General features: G+C 47.1%; 1 protein-coding gene, 1 long non-coding RNA gene and 2 pseudogenes across 3 annotated transcripts; 3 read left to right on the forward strand and 1 right to left on the reverse strand.

Annotated features, from left to right (window-relative positions):
• Positions 1–404: 404 nt before the first annotated feature.
• On the forward strand, positions 405–2,640 carry LOC119353450 (annotated as a pseudogene).
• An 8,060-nt stretch (positions 2,641–10,700) lies between these two features.
• LOC119357659 (L-type lectin-domain containing receptor kinase SIT2-like) lies at positions 10,701–12,752 on the forward strand. The gene has a single exon (XM_037624532.1). The coding sequence runs from the start codon at positions 10,701–10,703 to the stop codon at positions 12,750–12,752; it is 2,052 nt and encodes a 683-aa protein (XP_037480429.1).
• Positions 12,753–14,246: 1,494 nt separating this feature from the next.
• LOC119357660 lies at positions 14,247–16,767 on the forward strand (annotated as a pseudogene).
• A 7,939-nt stretch (positions 16,768–24,706) lies between these two features.
• Positions 24,707–25,368, reverse strand: LOC119353452. 2 transcript variants are annotated; one of them, XR_005170432.1, is made up of 2 exons: positions 25,179–25,368; positions 24,707–25,104 (listed from the first exon to the last, which is right to left on the reverse strand). It is a non-coding gene; the product is annotated as an uncharacterized LOC119353452 (long non-coding RNA). The 2 variants fall into 2 exon arrangements; XR_005170433.1 differs by having other exon boundaries at positions 24,707–25,097; positions 25,179–25,354.
• Between the last annotated feature and the right edge of the window lie 72 nt (positions 25,369–25,440).

Here is a 25,440-nt window from a genome sequence, read left to right on the forward strand (position 1 = left end):
CAGAAAATCAGCCAGATTGTGTCAAGATTCGTGCATATAGTACTGGACGATGATGGATGCGTGTGGTCGAGATGGTCAACGCCCACACGTGTGGGCGTTAACATTTCCATAAATATTAGCTGTCAGACTGCCAGGAGGAAGGAGTCCATAGATTCTTTGGAAAGGTGAAAGAGAGACCTCATTATTTTCGTGCTTCCTTCCACGCGCAACGACAGACGCTCTTGCCGCGCGCGACACGGTGCTTACCCAGTCACACTACGAAAGAAAGCAGTACCCCTCACCGCAAGGCTCCAATTGCAGCACACGACACACGTCCTTCTCCCTGTAGTTTTCTACCCGGCCTATTCACCATCAAAGAGAAAACCCAACCTGCAACTACCCCTCTACAGCGTCAAAAGAAAAACCTTGGTCCGCTCCTTGCAAGTGTGGCAAGGAGCAATGCATTCTCGGTCTGTGCTAGCCCTGGGTCTGCTCCTGCTGTTGAGCCTCGACGGAGAGGTGGCCCTGGCGGCGGAAGACGGCCAGTTCGCCTACCAAGGTTTCGTCACCGCGAACCTCACGCTGGATGGCCTCGCCACCGTCATGCCCAACGGCCTCCTGTTGCTCACCGATCCGGTCACGGAGTACAAGACAACAGGCCATGCCTTCCACCCTGCACCACTCCGCTTCCTCAAAAGTTCCACCACGACGACGACGACGACGAACAGCACCGCCATGGCGCGGTCCTTCTCCGCGACCTTCGTGTTTGCCATTTCGTTCAGGTACGATGGCCTGACCAGCTATGGGCTTGCGTTCGTGGTCGCGCCGACCTCGAACCTCTCAGCAGCAAACGGCGGGCGGTACCTGGGCCTCCTCAACGCGACAAACGGCACGGCGAGCGACCGGATCTTGGCGGTCGAGCTCGACACCATCATGGACGCTGCGTTTCGCGACATCAACAGCAACCACGTCGGCATCAACATCAACAGCCTCATCTCACGGCAAGCCAAGCCGGCTGGGTACTACAGCGACGAGAACGGCGTCTTTCAAGACCTGAGGCTAAACAGCCGCCAACCGATGCAGGTGTGGGTGGACTACAACGCCCAGGCCAGGCGATTAAACGTGACATTATCACCCATCCAGGTACGAAAGCCTAGAAATCCTCTGCTCTCCGAGGTCATCGATCTCTCCGCGGTCACGACGGACAAGATGTACGTCGGCTTCTCGGCTTCTGCAGGTCTCAGCATAGGCACGCGCCACTACGTCCTTGGATGGAGCTTCAGCTTGGACGGACCTGCCCCGCCGCTAGACTTCTCCAAGCTTCCCTCCTTGCCACGCCTGGGACCCAAGCCTCGGCCCAAGATATTGGATGCCGTGCTGCCACTAGTCACCACATCCCTTGTGATTGTAGTGCTAGCTGCCGTCTTCTTCTTCTTGTGGCATAGGCGTCGATTCACTGAGGTGCGAGAGTATTGGGAGGAAGAGTTCGGCCCATATCGGTTCACATACAAGGATTTATTTCACGCCACGGAGGGGTTCTCTGATAGGAATTTGCTTGGCGTAGGAGGATTCGGAAGAGTGTATAGGGGAGTTCTTTCTGTGTCCAATTTAGAGGTTGCTGTGAAGAGAGTGTCACATGATTCGAAACAAGGAGTAAGGGAGTTCATTGCGGAGGTGGTGAGCATTGGCCGTCTCCGCCACTGAAATCTTGCGCAGTTGCTAGGCTATTGCCGGCGAAAGGGTGAACTTCTCTTGGTATATGACTACATGGAAAATGGCAGTCTTGACAAGTACTTGTACAACGAAAACAAGCCAACTCTACATTGGGCCGAGAGGTATCAGATCATCAAAGGTGTTGCATCAAGCTTGTTGTATCTTCATGAGGAATGGGAGAAAATCGTCATACATCGAGATATAAAAGCAAGCAATGTGCTCCTGGACAGACAAATGAATGGACGACTTGGTGATTTTGGTCTAGCAAGGTTATATGACCATGGCACAGTTGCTAAAACAACACATGTGGTGGGCACCATGGGATATCTTGCAGCAGAAATTATACGCACCGGAAAGGCAACGCCCTTAACAGATGTGTTTGCATTTGGCGTGTTTCTCCTAGAGGTCGCCTGTGGGTGTAGGCCAATTGGTAGCAGCAAGAACAACACAGAGATAGTGTTGGTCGATTGGGTGCTTGAACACCACCGCAATGTCTCAATTCTCGACACAGTAGATCCTCGACTCATGGGGAATTTCAACATAGAGGAAGTCACTCTCGTGCTCAAACTAGGTTTATTATGCTCATACCCATCACCCAGTGCAAGGCCTAGCATGCGAAAGGTCATGCAATACCTGGACCGTGGAGAGTCAATTCCTGACATGCCTCCAACATATGTGAGTTATAGCATGATAGCAATGATGCAGAATGAAGGGTTCTATTCCTGCATAATGTCGTGCACTCCGTCGAATAGCACTGTATCTGGCAAGTCTTCGGTGACGGTTCTACAAGAAGGAAGATGAAGGCTTGTATTTTTCTTTTCTTTTTTGTGTGGGGAAGATGAAGGCTTGTAATTTACCATTCTTATTTATTCTCCTCTTGATATTTCTATAAGCGCTTGTAATCACCTATGACTTGAATCTCCCTTTGCACATCATGTGACCCGAGTATGCCAGGGGAGGTCTTTTACTTTTCTTTGGACACTTTTATTAACTCAAAATATAGCAGAGTAACACCGGACCTCTGCATAGTTAGGATGCACACAACCAATCACAGGCAGTCTAATACAAGAAAAAAAACATATTTACACTAGTAAAGCCGTAAAAGACCAACACTATGGCTATGTCTAAGGGGGTGGTGGATTAATCTAGAAATTATGCAGCCACCCATGTTGGGTGAAAATCTCCTTGGCCACCCGCTCCAGCCGCATACACATCTCCTTGAACAACGGTTGATACTTCATTCGGTGTAGCATAAACCACGTATGAAGCGTGTGTATATGTAAGTGCATCTAGTGCCTCTTAGTGATTTTGGTGTATTGAAGACTTATAGGTTAAGGGACTAATGGGTTTTTGAGTGTACACAGGTCTATAAATCTATGAGGAGTTTTAAAATTTACAGAGAAAGTCGACCCCTAAAAATGAATGTCTTCAACTGAAGACTTTGGCTTTCTGAAGACTTCGAAAGTGAAGAAATTGGTGTGATCCTGAAGACTTGATATTCATGCGAGGAATATGAAGCTTGAAGACTTTTGTTTTCGTAATTTCGTTTTTCTCTTTCTTGAGTCATAGGAAACACAGTACTATTAAAAGGGGTCGAGGTAAAACTAAGGAAAAGTTTTTAAGTGATGCTCATCTCAAAATCCTACACCTACCAATCCTTTTGAGTGAAGCCATTGGAAATCTCATACAGTTCAGTCAATTTCTTCAGTGACAGAGACGAAGATCTTCTGGTCTCTGAGGAATTTGTTCTGACTGAGGAATTAGGAATTCGCCAGTGCGGATTGCCTACAAGTGAGGAACATGATAGCCCTAAGGAATTTGAACCTCAAATTTCCGACCATTGCTGTACTATGCACCAGCTGTCCCAAAATTGTTGGGATCTACGGTAGGGTGCATCGACTGCAAATTAAAATTTCCTACGCGCAGAACAACCAAGAACATGCTACGGGAGATGGATCACAGTTCGTTACCACTAGACGCGCAGTGTCGTGCAGCGGAAGAAGAGTTGGGGCAGCGCGTCTGCGTGGATCGTCTCCTCCTCATCCGATCTCCCTCGTACAACCGGTGGTCAGTTCCCACGTACAGGTTCGCCGGAGCGGCACAAGTGCACCGCCTCTAACGGTATCCGTGCGTGCAGGAGGAACGTCGTGCGGCGGACTGCTAGGTCCGATCACACAACCGGCGGTGAGTGGAGGTGTCTATTCGCAACACATGCAAACCCTAGTGACAGCACCGAAGCGATTAGCTGCGTGAGTGTGCGGCACCTCCACTATATATATAGGCGTCCGTCGCGGGCTCAACACTTGGGCCTCGCATGGACCCTAAAACTTATAAGTCTACTCGGCCATAATCCGAATACAGTTCGGATCACATCCGACCAGTGTCCTCGGATCCGACCTCGTAGGTTCCTTCCTTTAAGCGCGCGACCCCTTAGGTTCAAGTCGGCTTGGTCGCAGTTCGAATCAACTCCAAACTGCACGGTTGATAGCGGCCTCTAGCAAGGCATGTCGAACACCAAGCAGACTATGAAGCTGGTTAGCGAACTTGTACATTACACTTCCATTCCTTTTGCCACACGATATATGTTGTCGAGCTCAAGGCGAGTCTGTCATCCTTGTGCTAGCCCGACCTCTTTCTCGTTCCAGTGATACCGACCACAAACCGGATTATCTCATAATCCTTGTCGCATGGCCATGCTTATCCTGGTCGGATCACACGAGGGGCCCAGAGTATATCTCTCCTGGTCGGAGGGGCAAATCACATCTTGCTCGACCATGTCTCGCAGCATAGGTCTGGACAAGTCTGAAACCTACCTTTGTAACTACCTAGTCACGGAGTAGCATTTGGTCGGCCCAAAGCAAATCTGTCACCATCCCGAGTACATGCGTCAGCTCAGGTCTTAGGACATAGAACATATGTTGTACTAGAGACTCACAGATGACATATCATTGCGTCTCATAGTTGGGTCTGTCCGACTTGGACCTTATCTCGACTCGGATCTGACTACGTCGAATCCGACCAGATCGTTCCAAGTCCATATTTTCGTGCTTCCTTCACACACAATGACAGACGCTCTTGCCGCGCACGACACGGTGCTTACCCAGTCACACTACAAAAGAAAGCAGTACCACTCACCGCAATGCTCCAATTGCAGCACACGACACGCGTCCTTCTCCCTGTAGTTTTCTACCCGGCGTCTCCTTTCCACCATCAAAGACAAAACCCAACCTGCAACCACCCCGCTACCGCGTCAAAAGAAAAAGGGAAAAGTCTAAAATAAACCTGGAATTCATGCTCTAATTCTGAACCAAACCTCGACCTCAAAATCCCTAAAACTGGCACCTTGCACTGTCTAATCCCGGTCTATCCCAATTGATTTCTGTTAATTGCTCGTTTGGCGCACTGGGAAAAGGACGATCCTCACTGACTTATGGGCCCACGGGCCATATAGATCTTGCTGGTTAACGAGAGTAATATACGTTCATGAAATGGTTAAATGCTCGTGAAGGAAAGAAAGAAGAGTACTCCATGGGAATCAAGACATACATAGACGAGAGGTCGAGGCCGTGGACTCTATGGGTGCAGATAGCCATTAACTGTAGCGGGCCTATAATTCGTACTAGTACGTACGAGGCAGACGTATTACGTTGAATTCAACGTTTCCGCATGTTAGATTGGATCGATGGAAGCGTTCCTACTCCTCCGTAGAGGAGCCGCGGGTATATATTGATTGTAGGCAGAAACAGCCTCTGCCTTGGCGTACAAGAAGCCCACTGATCGCAAGGATCAGCGAGATAGAGATAGGAGATTAAACGGGAGAGGAAATATAGAGATGGTAGTTGAGATTACATGGCGTGAATATCTCTAAGTCTAACACCCTCCCTTAATCTGAACTACCTATCCTAAATTAAGATTGTTCTTGAATGCTTCAAATGGCTTGTACGGCAGAGCTTTGGTGAATCTGTCGGCCACTTGATCTCTGGAAGGAATGAAGCAGATCTCCAGCTTCTTTTCTGCAACCCTTTCTCGTACAAAGTGAAAGTCTATCTCAATATGCTTGGTTCTGGCATGAAAGACAGGATTAGCACTTAAATAAGTGGCACCCAAATTATCACACCATAGGCATGAAATACGATGTTGCTTCACACCCAATTCTTCAAGCAAAGATTCAAGCCAAATAATTTCAGCAGTAGCATTCGCCAATGATTTGTACTCGGCCTCAGTACTTGACCTTGAGACTGTTGCTTGTTTCCTGGAACTCCAAGAAATAAGATTAGAATCGAAGAAAACAGCAAAACCACCTGTTGATTTTCTATCATCGCTGCAACCTGCCCAGTCTGCATCAAAGAAAGCACTAACAAGTGTAGAGTTGGACCGTCTAAAATGAAGTCCCAAACCTACAGTGTGTTTGAGATACGGAATGATCCTCTTAACAGCTGTCCAATGAGCAGAAGTGGGAGCATGTAGGTATTGACATACTTTGTTAACAGCAAAAGAAATATCTGGTCGTGTCAAGGTTAAGTATTGCAAGGCTCCAACAGCACTTCTGTATTTGGTGCTTTCTTCCTCCTTAAGTAGCTCCCCTTCGTATGCTGACAATTGTTCTGATGAAGATAATGGTGTGGGTGATGCCTTGCAATCCTTCATTCCCATCCGAGCCAAGAGTTCAGTGGCATATTTTTCTTGTTTCAATACTATACCATCCTGAACCTTTTTAACTTCAATGCCTAAAAAGAAGCTCAAATCACCAAGATCCTTTAAAGCAAACTCTGAGCTTAGATCATGCAAAAGGGCATCTGTAGCATTCTGAGAGGAGCTTGCAACTATAATATCGTCAACATATATGAGCACAAAGATAACAATGTTTGCCTTATTGTATATGAAGAGAGATGTGTCAGCTTTTGATGCAATAAAGCCAAGACGTTTTAACTGCATACTTAACCTGGAGTACCATGCTCTAGGTGCTTGTTTCAAACCATAAAGAGCTTTGTCAAGTTTGCATACATAATGAGGTTTTTGTTTGTTTTCATAACCTGGTGGTTGCCTCATGTAGACCTCCTCTTCCAGAACACCATGCAAAAACGCGTTATGTACGTCTAGCTGCCTTAGGCTCCATCCCCTAGACACAGCAATAGCTAGCACAAGTCTGATGGTTGTAGCTTTTACCACAGGGCTAAATGTATCCTCATAATCAATACCATAACGCTGCTTAAAACCTTTAGCAACGAGACGTGCTTTATACCTGTCAATGGAGCCATCGGCCTTTTTCTTGATCCTATAGACCCATTTACAGTCAATAATGTTTTTACCTTTCTGGTTTGGCACCAAGTGCCATGTTTTGTTTCTCATTAAGGCTGTATATTCCTCATCCATAGCGTTTTTCCACTTCTGATCTCCAAGTGCGTCATCCAATTTTGTTGGCTCGCCTGAAATGCACAACATGCCATACGGAATAGTGCCATCAGTTCTTATTTTTGGATTTTTAATACCTTTTTGTAGTCGAGTTGTAATTCTTGATGTGGTTGGTGGAGGCTGCTGTACACGCTAGCGCACGGCATTGCTGGTCGCAGAAGATCCTGGAGAGGAATCGGGAGATGCCACACCGGATCCAGTGGCCACGGGTGTGGTTAGCTCATTCGGCACCGCACCGTCATTTGCCGCAGAAGATCCTGTGCCAGATGAGCCTGTCGGGCGCGTGTGCGGGTCGCGCCTCGCGGTTGGCTGCATGCGCAAGCCGTTCGAGGAGGATTCCCCGCGTGGAGGCGTGGCGGCCGCGGATTACGTCGCCCGCGCCTGGCCATGCAAACTGGCTGGCTCGCGATCCAGGGCGAATATCCGCGCCCGACCCGAGGAGGATTGGCGCGCAGGGGTGGCAGGCGCCGCCAGATCGTCCTCGTTCGCCGCGCCAGCTTCGTCCTCTTCTTGCACATGAAATATAGCATTGTTTTGGACAAGATTTTGATCATTTTGACGATTTTGAACTCCATTTTCTTCAGAGGCCTGCACACACGGAAGACAAGGGCTAGTTCCAGTAGGAGTATTATCATCATGTTGGTTAGTGCAATTGTTTCCCCCGTGATCAAAATCTCGAAGTGTGGTTGGAAGAAGAAGAATCTCTTGACGAAGTAGAGCGCCGGCATTGGGATGGAGAGATTCAAACGGAAAAACGGATTCATCAAACACAACATCGCGAGATATATAAACTCGGTCTGTGGGAACATCTAGACACTTTACTCCCTTGTGCATGGGGCTATATCCCAAAAACACACATTTTTTGGAACGAAACGCAAGTTTGCGTGTATTGTATGGTCTTAGATTTGGCCAACATGCACAACCAAATACTCGAAGAGATTTGAAGTCTGGTTTGTCACCAAAAAGACGTGTGATGGGACTCTCAAATTTGATGACTTTGCTCGGTCGAATATTTATGAGATATGTGGCAGTGAGAAAGGCTTCATCCCAGAGTTTGAGGGGCATGGAAGCATTGGCTAGTAGTGCTAGTCCTACCTCAACAACATGGCGGTCTTTGCGTTCAGCCGACCCGTTCTGTTGGTGAGCATGGGGGCAAGAAACATGGTGAGAAATTCCAATCTTTTGAAAGAAAGAATTTAGTTTTTCATACTCACCACCCCAGTCGATTTGCATAGCAAGAATCTTTGAGTCTAGTTGGTGTTCAACAAGGTTTTGGAAATTGAGAAACACTTGAAAGACATCAGATCGTTTCTTCAGCAAATAGATCCAAGTGAACTTGCTATAATCATCAATGAAACTAACATAATAGGAAAATCTGCCAACTGATGTGGGAGCTGGTCCCCATACATCTGAAAAAACTAACTGCAATGGAGCAGTGGATACACTTGTAGATGTAGGATAAGGTAGCTGATGACTCTTAGCTTGCTGGCAAGCATCACAAATTGACTCAACACTAGACTCATAGGGAAGATTATTCTTGCTAAGGACATGTTTAACTATGACTAAGGAGGGATGACCAAGACGATTGTGCCACTTTGCCGAGGAGGGTTTGATGACACTCCACGCTTGTTTATTCGACCATGATGAAGATGAAGATGATATGAGTGGATATAGGCCTCCCTCACACTTTCCTCTAAGTATGACCTTCCTCGTTGCCAAGTCCTTGATCACAAAAGAGTGGGGATAAAATATTATGAGAACATTGTTGTCAAGAGCAAAACGATGAACAGAAACGAGATTTTTGGAAGCATGTGGAACATGTAAGACATTATTAAGATGTAAATCTTTTATGGGGGTTTTAACAATTGATTTTCCAACATGAGTAATGTCCATACCAGTTCCACTTGCCGTGTGTATCTGATCATCGCCATGATACCTTTCCCGCATTGTTAGCTTGTCAAGTTCTCCGGTGATGTGCTCAGTAGCACCGGAGTCGGCATACCAGTTGGTGTCAATGCAGTAGTAGTTGGTGACGAGGTTGGCTGCCTTCTTCTCCTCATGATCATCATCATAGCGATGCCAGCAAGCTCTTGCGCCACCGGCATGAAACTTGTAGCAGATCTGGCACTCTGGATAGTCTCCTTCTTGCTGGTGTTGTTGCTATGGTTGGGGACGAAGCCGTTGCTGTTGATAGCCGCCGCCACCACCGCGACCAGGAGAGGAAGAAGGGCGGTTCCCTCGACCGTGTCCTCCTCTGGTGCTTCGACCACGGCCTCCCCTGCCACGGGACTGCCCGCGCCCCCTGTAGACGGCGTTGGCAGAGGAGCGGAAGCCTGCTGGTCCGTCCCCCAGCATCTCCATGCGTTGATCGAACGCAGAAATCTGCACGAAGAGGTCGTCGACGCTGATGGAGTTCTTGATCGCGCCGATTGCTGCCAGGACGGGATCATAGTCCCGATCAAGGCCAGCCAATATGTAGCCCACCATCTCTGGATCGGTCACCGGACGCCCAGCCGCAACTAGCTCGTCCCCGAGGTTCTTCATCTTGGCGATGAAGGTGTTGCTCGACATGTTGCCCTTCTTGGTGTTGGAGATGGCCATCCGTAGATTGGTTATGCGGGATTGCGACTGCGCAGTGAATATTGTGGTAAGAGCAGTCCACAGATCAAAGGTGTTGTCCTTACCGATGACTTGTGCAAGAATTTCCTGGGTGAGCGAGTTCAACAGGTAGCTCAGAACCTGCTGATCCTTCGACAACCACGGGCCGTACAGAGGGTTGGGCTCAATGGCCGTGGTTTTATCCGCCTTGGTGACTTCTATGGTCTTTGGCGGTGCGGCGTCGCTGTCGTCGAGGAGGCCGGTCACTTGCGCGCCTTGCAATGCCGGCATGACCTGCGCCTTCCACAGGAGGTAGTTCCCCCTTGCGAGCTTCTCTGTTGGTGGAGCTCCTAGGTTGAGGCCGACGGTGCTTGAGCTCGTGGCCATGGCGATGGAAGGGTGTTTAGGGTTTTGGTTTTGCTAGACGATAGGAAGAGACGTGGCTCTGTATACCATGTTAGATTGGATCGATGGAAGCGTTCCTAGTCCTCCGTAGAGGAGCCACGGGTATATATTGATTGTAGGCAGAAACAGCCTCTGCCTTGGCGTACAAGAAGCCCACCAATCGCAAGGATCAGCAAGATAGAGATAGGAGATTAAACGGGAGAGGAAATATAGAGATGGTAGTTGAGATTACATGACGTGAATATCTCTAAGTCTAACACAGCACACTGACAATCATTTCTGGTATCAGCCGTCGCTGTATGCTGTGTACACAGGAGGTACCCTCCCCTTTCCTGCTTCCTTCCACGTGCAACGACGAACGCTCCTTGCCTTGTCCCGCGCGGCACGGTGCTTGATTACCCAGCTAACGAGTCACTACGAAAGATACTATACTCAAGAAATATGGCATTCTTTGTCAAAACACGTCCTTCTCAGTGTAGTTTCCACAGCCCAAAGCTGGAAAATCAAGCCTGCAAGGCTCCAATCACCCATCCACAACGTCAAAGGAAGAACCTTGGTCTGCTAGCTCCTCCTTGCAAGTGTGACAAGGCGCCATGCTTTCTGAGTCTCTGCTTGCGCTTGGTCTGCTCCTCCTGCTGAGCCTGAGCCTCGACGGAGAGGTGGCCCTCGCGGCGGAAGACGGCGAGTTCGCCTACCAAGGCTTCGCCACGGCGAACCTTACGCTGGATGGCCTCGCCACCGTCATGCCCAACGGCCTCCTGCTGCTCACCGACACGGAGTCCGCGAACACGGGCCATGCCTTCCACCCCGCGCCACTCCAGTTCCTCGAAAGTTCCACCACGACGACGAACAGCACCACCATGGCGCGGTCCTTCTCCGCGACCTTCGTGTTTGCCATTTCATCCAGGTACGATGGCCTGACCAGCTACGGGCTTGCGTTCGTCGTTGCTCCGACCTCGAACCTCTCGGCTACGAACGGCGGGCGGTACATGGGCCTCCTCAACGCGACAAACGGCACGGCGAGCCACCGCATCCTGGCGGTCGAGCTCGACACCATCATGGACGTCGCGTTCCGCGACATCGACAGCAACCACGTCGGCATCGACGTCAACAGCCTCGTCTCACGGCAGGCCAAGCCGGCTGGGTACTACAGCAACGAGAACGGCGCCTTCCAAGATCTGAGGCTGAACAGCCGCAGGCCGATGCAGGTGTGGGTGGACTACGACGCCCAAGCCAGGCGAATCAACGTGACATTAGCACCTGTGCAGGTACCAAAGCCCAGGAATCCTCTCCTCTCCGAGGCTATTGATCTCTCCACGGTCATGGTGGAAGAGATGTACGTCGGCTTTTCTGCTTCTAGCGGTACTCCCGGTGATAATCACCACTCTGTCCTTGGATGGAGTTTCAGCTTCGACGGACCCGCCCCGATGCTAGACTTCTTCAAGCTCCCCGCCCTGCCGCGCCTAGGTCCCAAGCCTCGGTCCAAGATCTTGGACGCCGTGTTGCCACCGGCCGCAGTATCGCTTGTCATTGCCGTGCTAGCTGCCGTGTTCTTCTTCTTGTGGCATCGGCGTCGATTTGCCGAGGTGAGAGAAGATTGGGAGGATGAGTTCGGCCCACATCGTTTCGCATACAAGGATTTGTTTCATGCCACTGAGGGCTTTTCGGGTAGGAATTTACTTGGAGTAGGAGGATTTGGAAGAGTGTACAGAGGATTGCTTTCTGTGTCCAATTTAGAGGTTGCGGTGAAGAGGGTGTCACATGATTCTAAACAAGGACTAAGGGAGTTCATTGCAGAGGTGGTGAGCATTGGCCGTCTCCAACACCGGAATCTCGCACGGTTACTAGGCTACTGCCGTCGGAAGGGTGAACTTCTCTTGGTTTATGAGTACATGAAAAATGGTAGTCTTGACAAGTACTTGTATACTCAAAATAAGCCAGCTCTACATTGGCCTGAAAGGTATCGGATCATCAAAGGTGTCGCATCAAGCTTGTTGTATCTTCATGAGGAATGGGAACAAATTGTCATCCATCGGGATATAAAGGCTAGCAATGTGCTCTTGGACAGTCAGATGAATGGACGGCTCGGTGATTTTGGTCTAGCAAGGTTATACGACCATGGCACGGTTTCTAAAACAACACATGTGGTGGGCACCATGGGGTACCTTGCACCGGAACTTATACGCACCGGGAAGGCAACACCCTTAACCGATGTGTTCGCATTTGGTGTGTTTCTCCTTGAGGTCGCATGTGGGCGTAGGCCAATCAACAGTACCAAGGATATCACAGAGTTAGTGTTGGTCGATTGGGTGCTTGAACATCACCGCAACGGCTCAATTCTTGACGTGGTCGATCCACGTCTTATGGGGAATTTCAACCCAGAGGAAGCCACCCTCCTGCTCAAATTAGGTTTGTTATGCTCCTACCCATCGGCCAATGCAAGACCTAGCATGCGAAAGGTCATGCAATACCTGGACTGCGACCAGTCAATTCCTGACATGTCCGCCTACATGAGTTACAACAGGATAGCAATGATGCAGAATGAAGGGTTCGATTCATACATAATGTCGTACCCTTCATCGAATATGAATATTTGTGTTGTATCTGGTGAGTCTTCGGTGTCAATTCTTGAAGAGGGAAGGTGAATGCTTTTAATTTGCACCTGTTTTTTATTCTTCTCTCAATGTTCCTTTAAGAACTTGTAATCCATATTGGATCTGAGTTTGTCTAAGTGAACTAGTTCTATCTCATGCACGAATTTCAGTAATCAGTAACACTTTTGGTAAGGAAATAGTGGTAACCGCCATTTGCCGAGACTCCAGAGTCCACTACTAGTCCCTGGCGAGGTGTAATCTTAGTAAGGATTTGCTTAGCGATATCCCAAGAGCATCTCAAACAGATGATGAAAAATTGGTGTCGTGAAAAACAATATAGGGCAGAAGGGAGAGAAAATTCATCACCGCCACGGTTGTTGCTTTAACAGATGTGGTAAAAGTGATGCCCAAATTTTTTGCCCTCCTCAGCCGCTGTTCTCCACTCCAACATTGCATACATAATTCAAACAAAAACCTGTGATTACGGGGAATTTGGCTACGTCTCCCCTAATCTCTCTGATAAACCTCCCTTAATCCCCCCCCTAAATTATGGGGAATTTATGCTGCCTAGGCATCAAGCTCTATGAACCAATCGATAATTTTGTTATGGTTTGGACTGAAACGAGTTTCTGGAGAATTTGTACGAGCATATGGCGATGTAGCCTTAAACTGTTGCAGTTTGGACCGAAGCGAGTTTCAGGAGAATTAGCAACTTAATAATCTAGCACAAAGTACGTGCATAACATGAATTGTTGCGGTTTGGTTAAGTTTCAGTTGACTGGGACCTATTCACACCCTTTAAGTAACCGATTCTTCCCCAGCGACCAACTTTCACCTGACACGCGCTTTAGCCTATTGAGGTAGAAGACATACATAGACGACGAGCTCAAGACGGTGGACTCTGTGGAAGCAGATAGCCATTAGTGTCGCGGGCCTATCATATTTGTAGTTGTACGAGGCAGACGTATTACGTTGAATTCGATGTTTCAGCACACTGAAAATCATTTTCAGCATCAGCCGTCGCTGTGTCCATGAGGTACCCTCCCCCTTACTACCTCTGTCATGATTTATTGTCCCTCTTTGTATTTTATGTCAAGCTTTGACCGTAAATTTAAGTAACAAAATGTTAATGCATGTCAAAACAAATTATATCGTTGAATTCATACTTAAACATAGTTTATGATAATATTATTTTTACTATATATAATATATATTTATTAGAACAAATCATAGCCAAAATATGAATCTAAATAGGAGAAGGACTAATAAACCAGGACAGGGGCACTACTTTCCTGCTTCCTTCCACGTGCAACGACTACGCTCTCTGCCTTGCCCCGCTCGGCACGGTGCTTAATTAACCAGCTAACGAGTCACACTGCGAAAGATACTCCAGATCCCAAAAATGGTAGTATTCCTTGTCAACACACGTCCTTCTCCGTGTAGTTTCCACAGCCCGGCGTCTCCTCTTCACCGTCAAAGCAATCACCCATCCACAACGTCAAAAGGAGAGGCTTGGTCTGCTCCTTGCAAGTGTCACGAGGCGCCATGCTTTCTCAGTCTGTGCTAGCGCTTGGTCTGCTCCTCCTGCTGAGCCTGAGCCTCGACGGAGAGGTGGCCCTGGCGGCGGAAGACGGCGAGTTCGCCTACCAAGGCAAGATAGAAGAGATATTTGCTGTGATAATACTCATTGTATTGGGCTGTTTATATAGTACATGTACATGTTCAGTTACAAGCATGGTTTTCACTTTCAGTGGGATTTCGATGAAATCCACTGAATTTCAGTAATTTCAGCAGACACTGAAATATTACGTTTCGGTCAAAATATTTCAGCAATTTCAATATAGCACAACAATTCCAATATATTTCAAAATATTTTTTAAAATTTTTTAAAAAATAATTGAATTCAAGTGAATATTTCGGTCATTTGGCTGAAATGGAAACTGAAATCACTGAAATTCATTGAATTTCAGTGATTTTGGTTGGTGCTGAAATTTTTCTGAAACTGAAATTAAAAACCAGGGTTACAAGTCATTAGGACGTGGAATATCAAGAGAGAGGTCTCTAGACCTTCTACATTCTAGCACTAAGCTGTAATTGCTAGGTGTTGCAACTCATTATGCTAGACAGCACTAACTCGTAACATTTGACAAGGCATCGCCACGGCGAACCTTACGCTGGATGACCTCGCCACCGTCATGCCCGGCGGCCTCCTGGTGCTCACCAACTCGGATCACCCGACGAAAGACCACCCTTCCACCCTGCGCCGCTCCACTTCCGCACAGGTTCCACCACGGCGGCAACGGCGAAAAACACCACCGCCATGGCGCGGTCCTTCTCCATGTCCTTCGTCTTTGCCATCATGTCCAGATACGATGGCATGACCAGCCATGGGCTTGCTTTCGTGGGCGCTCAGACCTCCAACCTCTCAACGGCGAACAGCCAACAATACCTGGGCCTCCTCAACGCGACAAACGGCACGGCGAGACGCCAAGCTCCACGACATCGAAAGCAACCACGTGGGCATCGACGTCAACAACCTCATCTCTCGGCAGGCCAAGCCGGCTGGGTACTACTGCGACAAGGACGGCGCCTTTCAAGATCTGAGGCTGAACAGTCGCGGACCGATGCAGGTGTGGGTTGACTACGACGCCATGGCCAGGCGACTCGACGTGACATTAGCACCGGTGCGGGTACCAAAGCCCAAGAATCCTTTGCTCTCCCAAGTCATTGATCTCTCCACGGTCATGGCGGACAAGATGTACGTCGGCTTCTCGTCTTCGTCAGGTATCGACTCCACGCGCCACTATGTCCTTGGATGGAGCTTCAGCTTGGACGGGCCTGCCCCGCCTCTTGACTTCTCCAAACTCCCTGCTCTGCCACATGTGGGTCCCAAGCCTCGGTCCAAGATCTTGAACGTCGTGCTGCCATTGGCTTCGTCATTGCTTGTCATCGCAGTGATGGGTGTTGTCTTCTTCATTTTATGGTATCGACGCCGATTTGCCAAGGTGAGAGAAGATTGAGAGGATGAGTTTGGCCCACATCGTTTCCGATACAAGGATTTGTTTCATGCCACCGAAGGGTTTTCGAGTAGGAATTTACTTGGTGTAGGAGGATTTGGAAGAGTGTACATAGGATTGCTTTCGCCGTCCAATCTGGAGGTTGCAGTGAAGAGGGTGTCACATGATTCTAAACAAGGAGTAAGGGAGTTCATTGCAGAAGTGGTGAGCATTGGCCGTCTCCACCACCGAAATCTCGCACGGTTACTAGGCTACTGCCGTCGAAAGGGTGAACTTCTCTTAGTTTATGAGTACATGGAAAATGGTAGTCTTGACAAGTACTTGTACGATAAAAATAAGCCATTTCTACACTGGCCTCAGAGGTATAATATCATCAAAGGTGTTGCATCAAGTTTGTTGTATCTTCATGAGGAGTGGGAACAAATCGTCATCCATCGAGATATAAAGGCAAGCAATGTGCTCTTGAACGGTCAGATGAATGGACGGATGGGTGATTTTGGTCTAGCGAGGTTATACGACCATGGCACGGTTGCTAAAACAACACATGTGGTGGGCACCATGGGATACCTTGCACCGGAACTTATACGGACTGGGAAGGCAACACCCTTGACCGATGTGTTCGCATTTGGCGTGTTTCTTCTAGAGGTTGCATGTGGTGTAGACCAATCAGCTGCAGGAAGGACAACACACAAACAATGTTGATCGAATGGGTGCTTGAACATCGCTGCAATGGATCAATTATCGATGTGGTAGATCCACGACTCATGGGCAATTTCAACATAGAGGAAGCCACCCCCGTGCTCAACTTAGGATTATTGTGCTCCTACCCATCACCAAGTGCAAGGCCTAGCATGCGAAAGGTCGTGCAATATCTGGACCGTGGCCAATCAATTTCTGATCTATCTCCAACCTACGTGAGTTACAACATGATAGCGATGATGCATAATGAAGGGTTCGATTCGTACAAAATGGCGTGCACTCTGTCGAATACTAGCATTTGCTTTGTATCTGGTGAGTCTTCAGTGACCATTCTACAAGAGGGGAGATGAATGCTTGCAATTGAATCTTCTCATTTTATTCTCCTTTAGCTATTTCTTCAAGCGCTTATAATCAAACCGTGACATGAGTTTCCCTTTTAATATCATGTGATCCGCGTATTCTGGTGGAAGCTCTTTTACTTATGTATGTATGAAACCATGTTTTCATAGTGAAATATTTCTGTCTCGAGCATCAATTTTAGTAACCAGTAACACTATGGGTGTAAAGTAATCAATTGTACTCCCTTCAATTCATATTAATTGTCGCTGATTTAATACAACTTTGTACTAAATCAACGACAATTAACATGGATCAAAGGGAGTATCATCTCTAGTGCTAGTGCTTTGCTGCTACTAGACCTGCACATTTCCATAGTGAGCCAAAGAGGCCCCTCAATGCATGATTACATGATACTGTAATTGGCACCTTGGATCGGGACAGAGCATCAGTTGTCGGCACAAAATACATCCCAAGGGAGCACGCGTACATAGGGTGAGGGTACATGGTGGCATGGCTGTAGGGCTGGACAAAAAGCTCGGGGTCGAGGCTTGGTTCGGTTCGGTTCGGATCGAAGGTCCAACAAGCCAAGTCCAAACCTTCAGTCAAGCTCATGAAGCTTGACAAGCCGGTTAGAGACTCGATGAACAAAATCAGCACGGCCTTTGCTAAAAAAATAGCAACATACTCTCTTCGTTCACTATTTTGAGATGTTCTAACTTTTTTCTAATTCTGATGTATATAGACGCAATTTTATGTGTCTGCTCATTCATTTTAGTCCGTTTGTAGCCCATATTAAAATACCAAAAAATCTTAGATTTGTGAAGAGTATTAATTAAGACCAGTAGTTCACAATTACACGACATGATATAGACATTGCACCCACTCATAACATAGTCTATCAAGTCGACATAAAGTCCCAGCGAAACTAGTAGGACTACTCGATGCATTAATGTCAGTCAATTGAACAGGTCTAAATGTGGACAAATTTGAGCATGTGCGAGGACCCACAGTCCGGCACATGCAGTACGTAGCAATCTTTACAGTTGTGATTTAGCTTAGTTCTCGTCCCAAAGCGCAGGCGCAGGCACCACATGTACAATTTTCCTTACAGACATATGCAGAGGATGATGGATCATGGATGTTCAGGGGAAGACAAATCAGCAATGTTCCTAAGAGCATCTGCAACAGTTTGTATGTACAATCGTTGGTATAAGTGTTCACGTCAGCAGCCAACAGCACATCATACAGGCTCTTCAATGAGACGTATGTTAAGCGTATGTTAAATAACTAGATGGGTCCACTAAATGTTGAAGAAATGAACAGGCTTGCCTCAGAGCTTGTGCATGGAGCGTTGCTTCAGGTTCATACGGTTTCGTTCTCTCTCTTCTTTTATTATGTGCCATGTCATCAAAATAGTCTAGGTGATAACTTTATCAAAATGATCATACAACTGTTGAAGATGTCCTAATGTCCTATCCCCGGCCCGAAGCAAGCGGTGCATAAATTTACAACTACTCACTGAAGCAAACATTCACACGGCGGTACCAAAACTGTGACGCCAACCAACTAGTAAATGAAAAATCATTTTGCACCGAAGGATCGATCGGAATCAAAGAGTTCATGAGACACTGTCTTGGCTGGTCCTAGATGAACTACTCCTTCCCTACCAAAATATAAGACGTTTTTGTAGTCCAAATTAAACTGTAAAACGTCTTATATTTTGGTATAGAGGTAGTAGATATGAGACAGTACGTACTGTTCAGATATGCCCAAGAAGTCCATGGACATCCTTAGTTTCCTGCATTCTTCCACATGCAATGACAAGTTAACGCTCGTGCCTACTGTGAAAGATACTACTCGGGAAAGCAGCGCTACTCACCGCAAGCCTCCAATTGCTAGTTGCCGGACACGTCCAGTCTCCGTGTAGTTTCCAGCACGGCCGGCGTCTTGCTTGTACTATGAGCTTGGAGCTATGTGCGAGTCTCCCTCCGTTCACTTTTGTAAGGCGCGGAAGAAAATTTCCGACAGCCCCAAAAAAAGGGTAATGGACAACAATACCCCTTCCAATCAATCAATTGAAATTCAAAAAATATCGGAATCGCCTCGCCCAGCGCATCGTCGCCCACCTCGCGCCCGGCTTCTCCTCGCCCAGTGCGTCGTCGCCCACCTCGCACCCGGATTCTCCTCGCCCAGCGCGTCGCTGCCCACCTCGCGCCCAAGATCTCTTCGCTGCTCACCTGGCGCCCAACTTCTCCGCCCAGGGTCTCCCGCTCATCGCCGCCCAGGATCTCGTCCTCATCGCCGCCCAGATTCCTGGTCACCGCCGGCCCCAGGACCACACCTCGCCGGCCGCCGGCCACCAGCCCCAGCGCACCTCGCCAGCACTGCCTCCCTTCTTCCCCGCGTCGTCGGCAAGGTGCAGCTAGCCCTGAGCCAGGGGAGCCAGGGGAGAAGGCCAGGAGAAGTTGAGCTCGGAAGCCGGCATAACTCCTCGCCCAACACCTCGCTGCTCCTTGCCCAGGATCTGCGTATTCCACAACCTCCAGGCTCGGTGATCCTTGTTGGCTTCTCGCCGAAAGCCGGCCCAGCTCCTCGTCCAGCACCTTTGATGGTCCAGCTCCTCACCAATAACATCAGCAGATCTTCAACAGCAAGGAAGAAGCAGATCCTCAACATCAACAGCAGCAGCTCGTTGGCCCAATTTCAAGCATGGTAGTCCCAGATCTCAATTTCACTCCACCTGAAGAAGGCAACGAAGAACCTGAAGAAGAAAGCAACAATGCTGGTCAAAATTCACGTATAATTTCTTCTAATCTTGCATCAAATTATGCCTCGGAAGTAACAAAGAAGGGATTGCTAAGATTGAATAGTGCATATGAGGAAGCTTCATTTTGTTCATAGGTTATTCAACAAGCAACATTTACATTTTCAACAAGCAACAGAGGTCTCCTGGACATTAATTGTAGGGACATTTTCAGTTTTTGTCTCATTTGCTTATAGGCAAACTGAACAAACTCCATGTATGTGTGTGTAAATAAACATATACTCTGACAGCATGTATGTGTGTGTAAATAGGCATATACCCTGACAGCTACGAATGGAAAAGAAATTGCTGCAAGAACAGCGGTGTACCTCAAAATATTTACAGCTCATGTTTATATTTACAAGTTTATATTTACTCCTGGCGGCATATTTACCCTGACAGCTACGAATGGAAAAGAAATTGCAATGTACGTGGCTCCGTGGCTCCGGAATATAACCTGGCGGCATATTTACCTCTTACAAGTTTAATTTTTTGTAAGAGGAAATCCAGCCTTTGTATGTCATCGCCAGTAGGACTGAGCAAAGCTCCTTGGCTCCGGTTGGCCAACTGGGAGTACCAATAGATGATTTGTTTGATCTAGACATGTTCTCTTATTATTTTCTGCATGCTGCATCAGCCTGCTTCTACTCTCTGAAAAATATGTAGCTGTCCAACCATGGTGCGGAGAGCGGTGCCCACCTACTGCTGATACGTGTTCATGGGACCCCTATCTCCAATTATTTGAAATGCCTTGCCCAAGCTATCAAAGAAGGGTGCACGACACTCATGCGTTAAAACAAAAATGGCTACATAAGTTTCAGTTCAGAACCATGCCAAGAGCATAGCTCCAAATATCTATTTTCAGGCCAAAATGTCCCCTTACCAGGTTACATTCACATATAGACAATTCAGTTCAGCAGGAACAAAGCCTATCTGACCAGTTTCTCTTGAACATATTTACCCTCAAAATTAGCATATACCCTGACAGCTACGAATGGAAAAGAAATTGCTGCAAGTTAAGTTTAGTTTATAATCTATTTATATTTACAAGTTTTGAGGTATACGGAACTGAACACTTTAGTTTATATTTACAAGTTTAGTTTACATTTATATTTTCAGCAAGCAACATTTATGTTTATATTTACAGCAAGCAAAGCAAGCAATACTCCTATCCTATGGAATTGCTGTTGCTATTGTTGACCTCTTGTTTACATTTCCAGCAACCAATTTTTAATATTCTTGCAATAATTAATTTAATTATTCTATTGCTATTGTAGGAGTACAAAGGCAAAGGAATTGGCTCACTGATGCGCAGAGATATGCCGCTTACATGTCCTTGGAAACCCTCCATAAGAGTAGAGGAGGCAAGTTCAAGAGAACTGATAAGAAGGACGTGGCTGCAATATTTGGAGCACATGTTCGAGTTATTCAAAGAATATGGGAGACGGCAATGAAACAGAAAGGCCTTGGTCAGGAGGTGGATGTTTCAAACAAAAGAAAGGAAAATTGTGAAAGAAAATCTTATGATGATATCCTATCTCTCATTCCGACAATTCCCTTAAACAAGAGGTCAACTATTCGATCTCTAGCCAAGGCACTAGGTGTAAGCCCTACTACACTATACAAGAAGTTCAAGTTGAATAAGATAAGGAGACACTCCAACAGGGTAAAGCCGGTACTGACAGAGAAAAATAAGAGAGATAGGGTGGATTTTTGCCTCTCTATGATAGATGAGGCAACATTAGGAGATGTAAGCCCAAGTTTCAGGAGTATGCATAATATTGTTCACATTGACGAAAAATGGTTCTCCATGACCAAGAGAAAGAGGAACTGCTATCTGCTGCCTGACGAAGAGGACCCGGAAAGACCTGTCAAAAACTCGATTGGAAAAGTGATGTTTCTCACAGCGGTAGCAAGACCACGGTTCGATGAAGATGGGAACATGACATTCTCTGGAAAAATTGGGGTATGGCCATTCGTGAGAGTGACTGCAGCAGCAAAAAAAAGCAAGAACAGGGAAAAAGGGACATTGGAAACAAAGCCTGTCATAGTGACGAGGGATGTGATGAGAGAGTACATTATACAGAAGGTTGTGCCAGCGATTCAAGCATTGTGGCCTGCAGATGATGATGGACAACCCATTTTTATCCAGCAAGATAACGCGAGAACACATATCCTACCTAATGATCAAGCATTCGCAGAAGCTGTGGACGAAAGTGGCCTGGACATCAGAATAATGTATCAGCCTCCAAATTCTCCGGACATGAACGCCCTGGACCTTGGGTTCTTCAGCTCGATTCAGTCGCTAACAGACTGCAAAAGTCCGAAAACTATTCCAGAGCTGATTAAAGGTGTTCAAGAGGAGTTCGATGGATATGAAGTTTCAAAACTTAACAGAGTATTCATAACTCTGCAGACTTGCATGGTTGAAGTAATGAAGAATGGTGGAGCCAATAAATACAAAATCCCGCACATGAACAAGGATAGGCTAGAAAGGCTACAACTGCTACCGCCCAGGATCTCAGTTCCTCCCGAAGTGTATGCAATGGCACTAGAGATGCTTGGACGCTGATCCTACTCCAGTTTGTTGTGTAATCTGTGTGTACTTGTTGTGTATTCTACTCCAGTTTGTTGTAGTACTTGTGTATTCCATGCTTACAAGCAAAGGAGTATGTGTTTATGTGTGAACTTGAGGTCTATAATTATTGTTGCCACAGACTATATTGTGCTATATATAGCTATATACTCCAGCTTATACTTGGACTACTTGCTGTATATTGGAATATATACTCCAGTATTTATGGTTGGAAAAGAAGAGAACTGAATCACTTGCTATAGATAGATTGATACCCCAGTACTCCTAGCAAGTTGCAAAACACTCCAACTAGGAGTATATTCTTTACTTGTTTGATAGGAGTATATATTCTCTGCAGCAAAGAATATACACTCATAGGAAGTTTTAGATGTACTCCTAGATGCAAACTGAGATGCCAAGCTCTTTACTGAATTTTTACTCCAAAAATAGGAGTATCATGCTTGCTTAACTGAACTTTTATTCAATGTACTGTAGGCGAACTACTCCAGAAAAATTCATGTCGATCAACTCTTTTGGTTGGGTTAAATTATGGAGAATTTCTAACGAGATCGCATATTTAGCACAAGATATTTAAATTATGGAGTATTTCATTCAGTTGAGTAAAAGGGCAACTACTCCATCTATAGTAAGTAGATTACCTGAACTTTGGACGGTTCATACCCATTCCAGAAGATATACTCCACCACATCTGTTAATCTGCAAGGCAAATTAGGTGGAGAGGATCAAGTGGTGAACACTAAAGTGGCCTGGACATCATTTGTCTTTGCTTGATTTTCATCCATACACACACAATCTTTCTCCTTCACTTTTATTTCTCCAAAACAGAGGTAGAGTTGTTTTTCTTTTTTGCAGAAGCAGAGTTTGATGTGACTTACAAGTTTGTACTGTATCATCATCATATTTGTTGCTTTCAGAAGACACTTAATTTGATAACTGCCTCATCTTAGTACACACACATACAAGCAAAGCTAGCTACTCCCCTGCATTTGATTACTGAGGTGTCAATCAGTGCATGTTATGTGCGTGTGGGAGGCCGGCATGTCACTGTCGTTGTAGCACAAGGAGCCGCACCATTTGACAGATCCCTCCATCCATCATGCTTGTGAATCTGATGCTCTGAATCATATCCATGACCAGATGCATTTAACTGAAGGTGAGGTGAGAAGAGCAGAATACAGACTACAGAGGATGAACTAGATGCATTTAACTGCAGCGGCTGCGGTAAATCCTCACCTCGGAGACGAGCTTCCTGCTCTGCTCTGCGATGGTTGTACGGCTCGAAGAAGGGCCCATCCGCCCCTCCCCCTCCCAGCACCCCCGCCGTTGATGCTGAGGAGGAAGAGGAGCGGGAGGGTAACGGCGATGTGGGCATCGCCTGAAGCAGCAGATCCGGGCGGACGACCGGCAGCAGCAGCTCCGGGCCGGCAACCAGCAGAAGCAGCTCCGTCGCGCCGTCTTGATAGTCCACGCCGCAGATCGAGCACCGCCACTGCAGATCAGAGAGCCGGAGGGGGAAAAATCGCATTTTTAACGATGGAGTTGTTCTGTAGAGCGCCGGTGATGCGCGCGAGGGAGAGGGCGCTGACGACGCACGCGAGGGAGAAGCTCGGGGAGAGAAGGCGTGGGCGAGAGAGGGCGAGGGAGAAGCTCGGGGAGAGGCGGCGCCGGCGATGCGGGCGAGCGTGCGTCAAAGAGGGAGGGATGTGGGCGAGTGTGTGTGAGGGAGGGGATGCGAATGTTTCGCTACCATGTTCGCGGCCGACACGGGGGTAAAAATGGAAAACACCATTCTCGTGCGCGACCGAGCGAGTGTGCACATGATTTCGCTCCGCGACTTACAAAAGTGAACGGAGGGAGTAACTTTTTTCTAATTCTGATGTATATAGACGCAATTTTATGTGTCTGCTCATTCATTTTAGTCCGTTTGTAGCCCATATTAAAATACCAAAAAATCTTAGATTTGTGAAGAGTATTAATTAAGACCAGTAGTTCACAATTACACGACATGATATAGACATTGCACCCACTCATAACATAGTCTATCAAGTCGACATAAAGTCCCAGCGAAACTAGTAGGACTACTCGATGCATTAATGTCAGTCAATTGAACAGGTCTAAATGTGGACAAGTTTGAGCATGTGCGAGGACCCACAGTCCGGCACATGCAGTACGTAGCAATCTTTACAGTTGTGATTTAGCTTAGTTCTCGTCCCAAAGCGCAGGCGCAGGCACCACATGTACAATTTTCCTTACAGACATATGCAGAGGATGATGGATCATGGATGTTCAGGGGAAGACAAATCAGCAATGTTCCTAAGAGCATCTGCAACAGTTTGTATGTACAATCGTTGGTATAAGTGTTCACGTCAGCAGCCAACAGCACATCATACAGGCTCTTCAATGAGACGTATGTTAAGCGTATGTTAAATAACTAGATGGGTCCACTAAATGTTGAAGAAATGAACAGGCTTGCCTCAGAGCTTGTGCATGGAGCGTTGCTTCAGGTTCATACGGTTTCGTTCTCTCTCTTCTTTTATTATGTGCCATGTCATCAAAATAGTCTAGGTGATAACTTTATCAAAATGATCATACAACTGTTGAAGATGTCCTAATGTCCTATCCCCGGCCCGAAGCAAGCGGTGCATAAATTTACAACTACTCACTGAAGCAAACATTCACACGGCGGTACCAAAACTGTGACGCCAACCAACTAGTAAATGAAAAATCATTTTGCACCGAAGGATCGATCGGAATCAAAGAGTTCATGAGACACTGTCTTGGCTGGTCCTAGATGAACTACTCCTTCCCTACCAAAATATAAGACGTTTTTGTAGTCCAAATTAAACTGTAAAACGTCTTATATTTTGGTATAGAGGTAGTAGATATGAGACAGTACGTACTGTTCAGATATGCCCAAGAAGTCCATGGACATCCTTAGTTTCCTGCATTCTTCCACATGCAATGACAAGTTAACGCTCGTGCCTACTGTGAAAGATACTACTCGGGAAAGCAGCGCTACTCACCGCAAGCCTCCAATTGCTAGTTGCCGGACACGTCCAGTCTCCGTGTAGTTTCCAGCACGGCCGGCGTCTTGCTTGTACTATGAGCTTGGAGCTATGTGCGAGTCTTAGTGAGATATTTTGCTTGCTTGAGCTGTGAGCTGTGTGTGGGTGCCTCGCAGCTTCCTGTGAGTGGCTCCTGCGTGCGCAAGCTCCTAATGCAGGCCTAGGTTGTGCGTGGTTTGCTACACTTTTCACAGTTCATCTGGAGTCCCCAGCCGCTGAA

Source organism: Triticum dicoccoides, chromosome 2A (assembly GCF_002162155.2).
Source record: "Triticum dicoccoides isolate Atlit2015 ecotype Zavitan chromosome 2A, WEW_v2.0, whole genome shotgun sequence".
Classification (NCBI taxonomy): Eukaryota; Viridiplantae; Streptophyta; class Magnoliopsida; order Poales; family Poaceae; genus Triticum; species Triticum dicoccoides.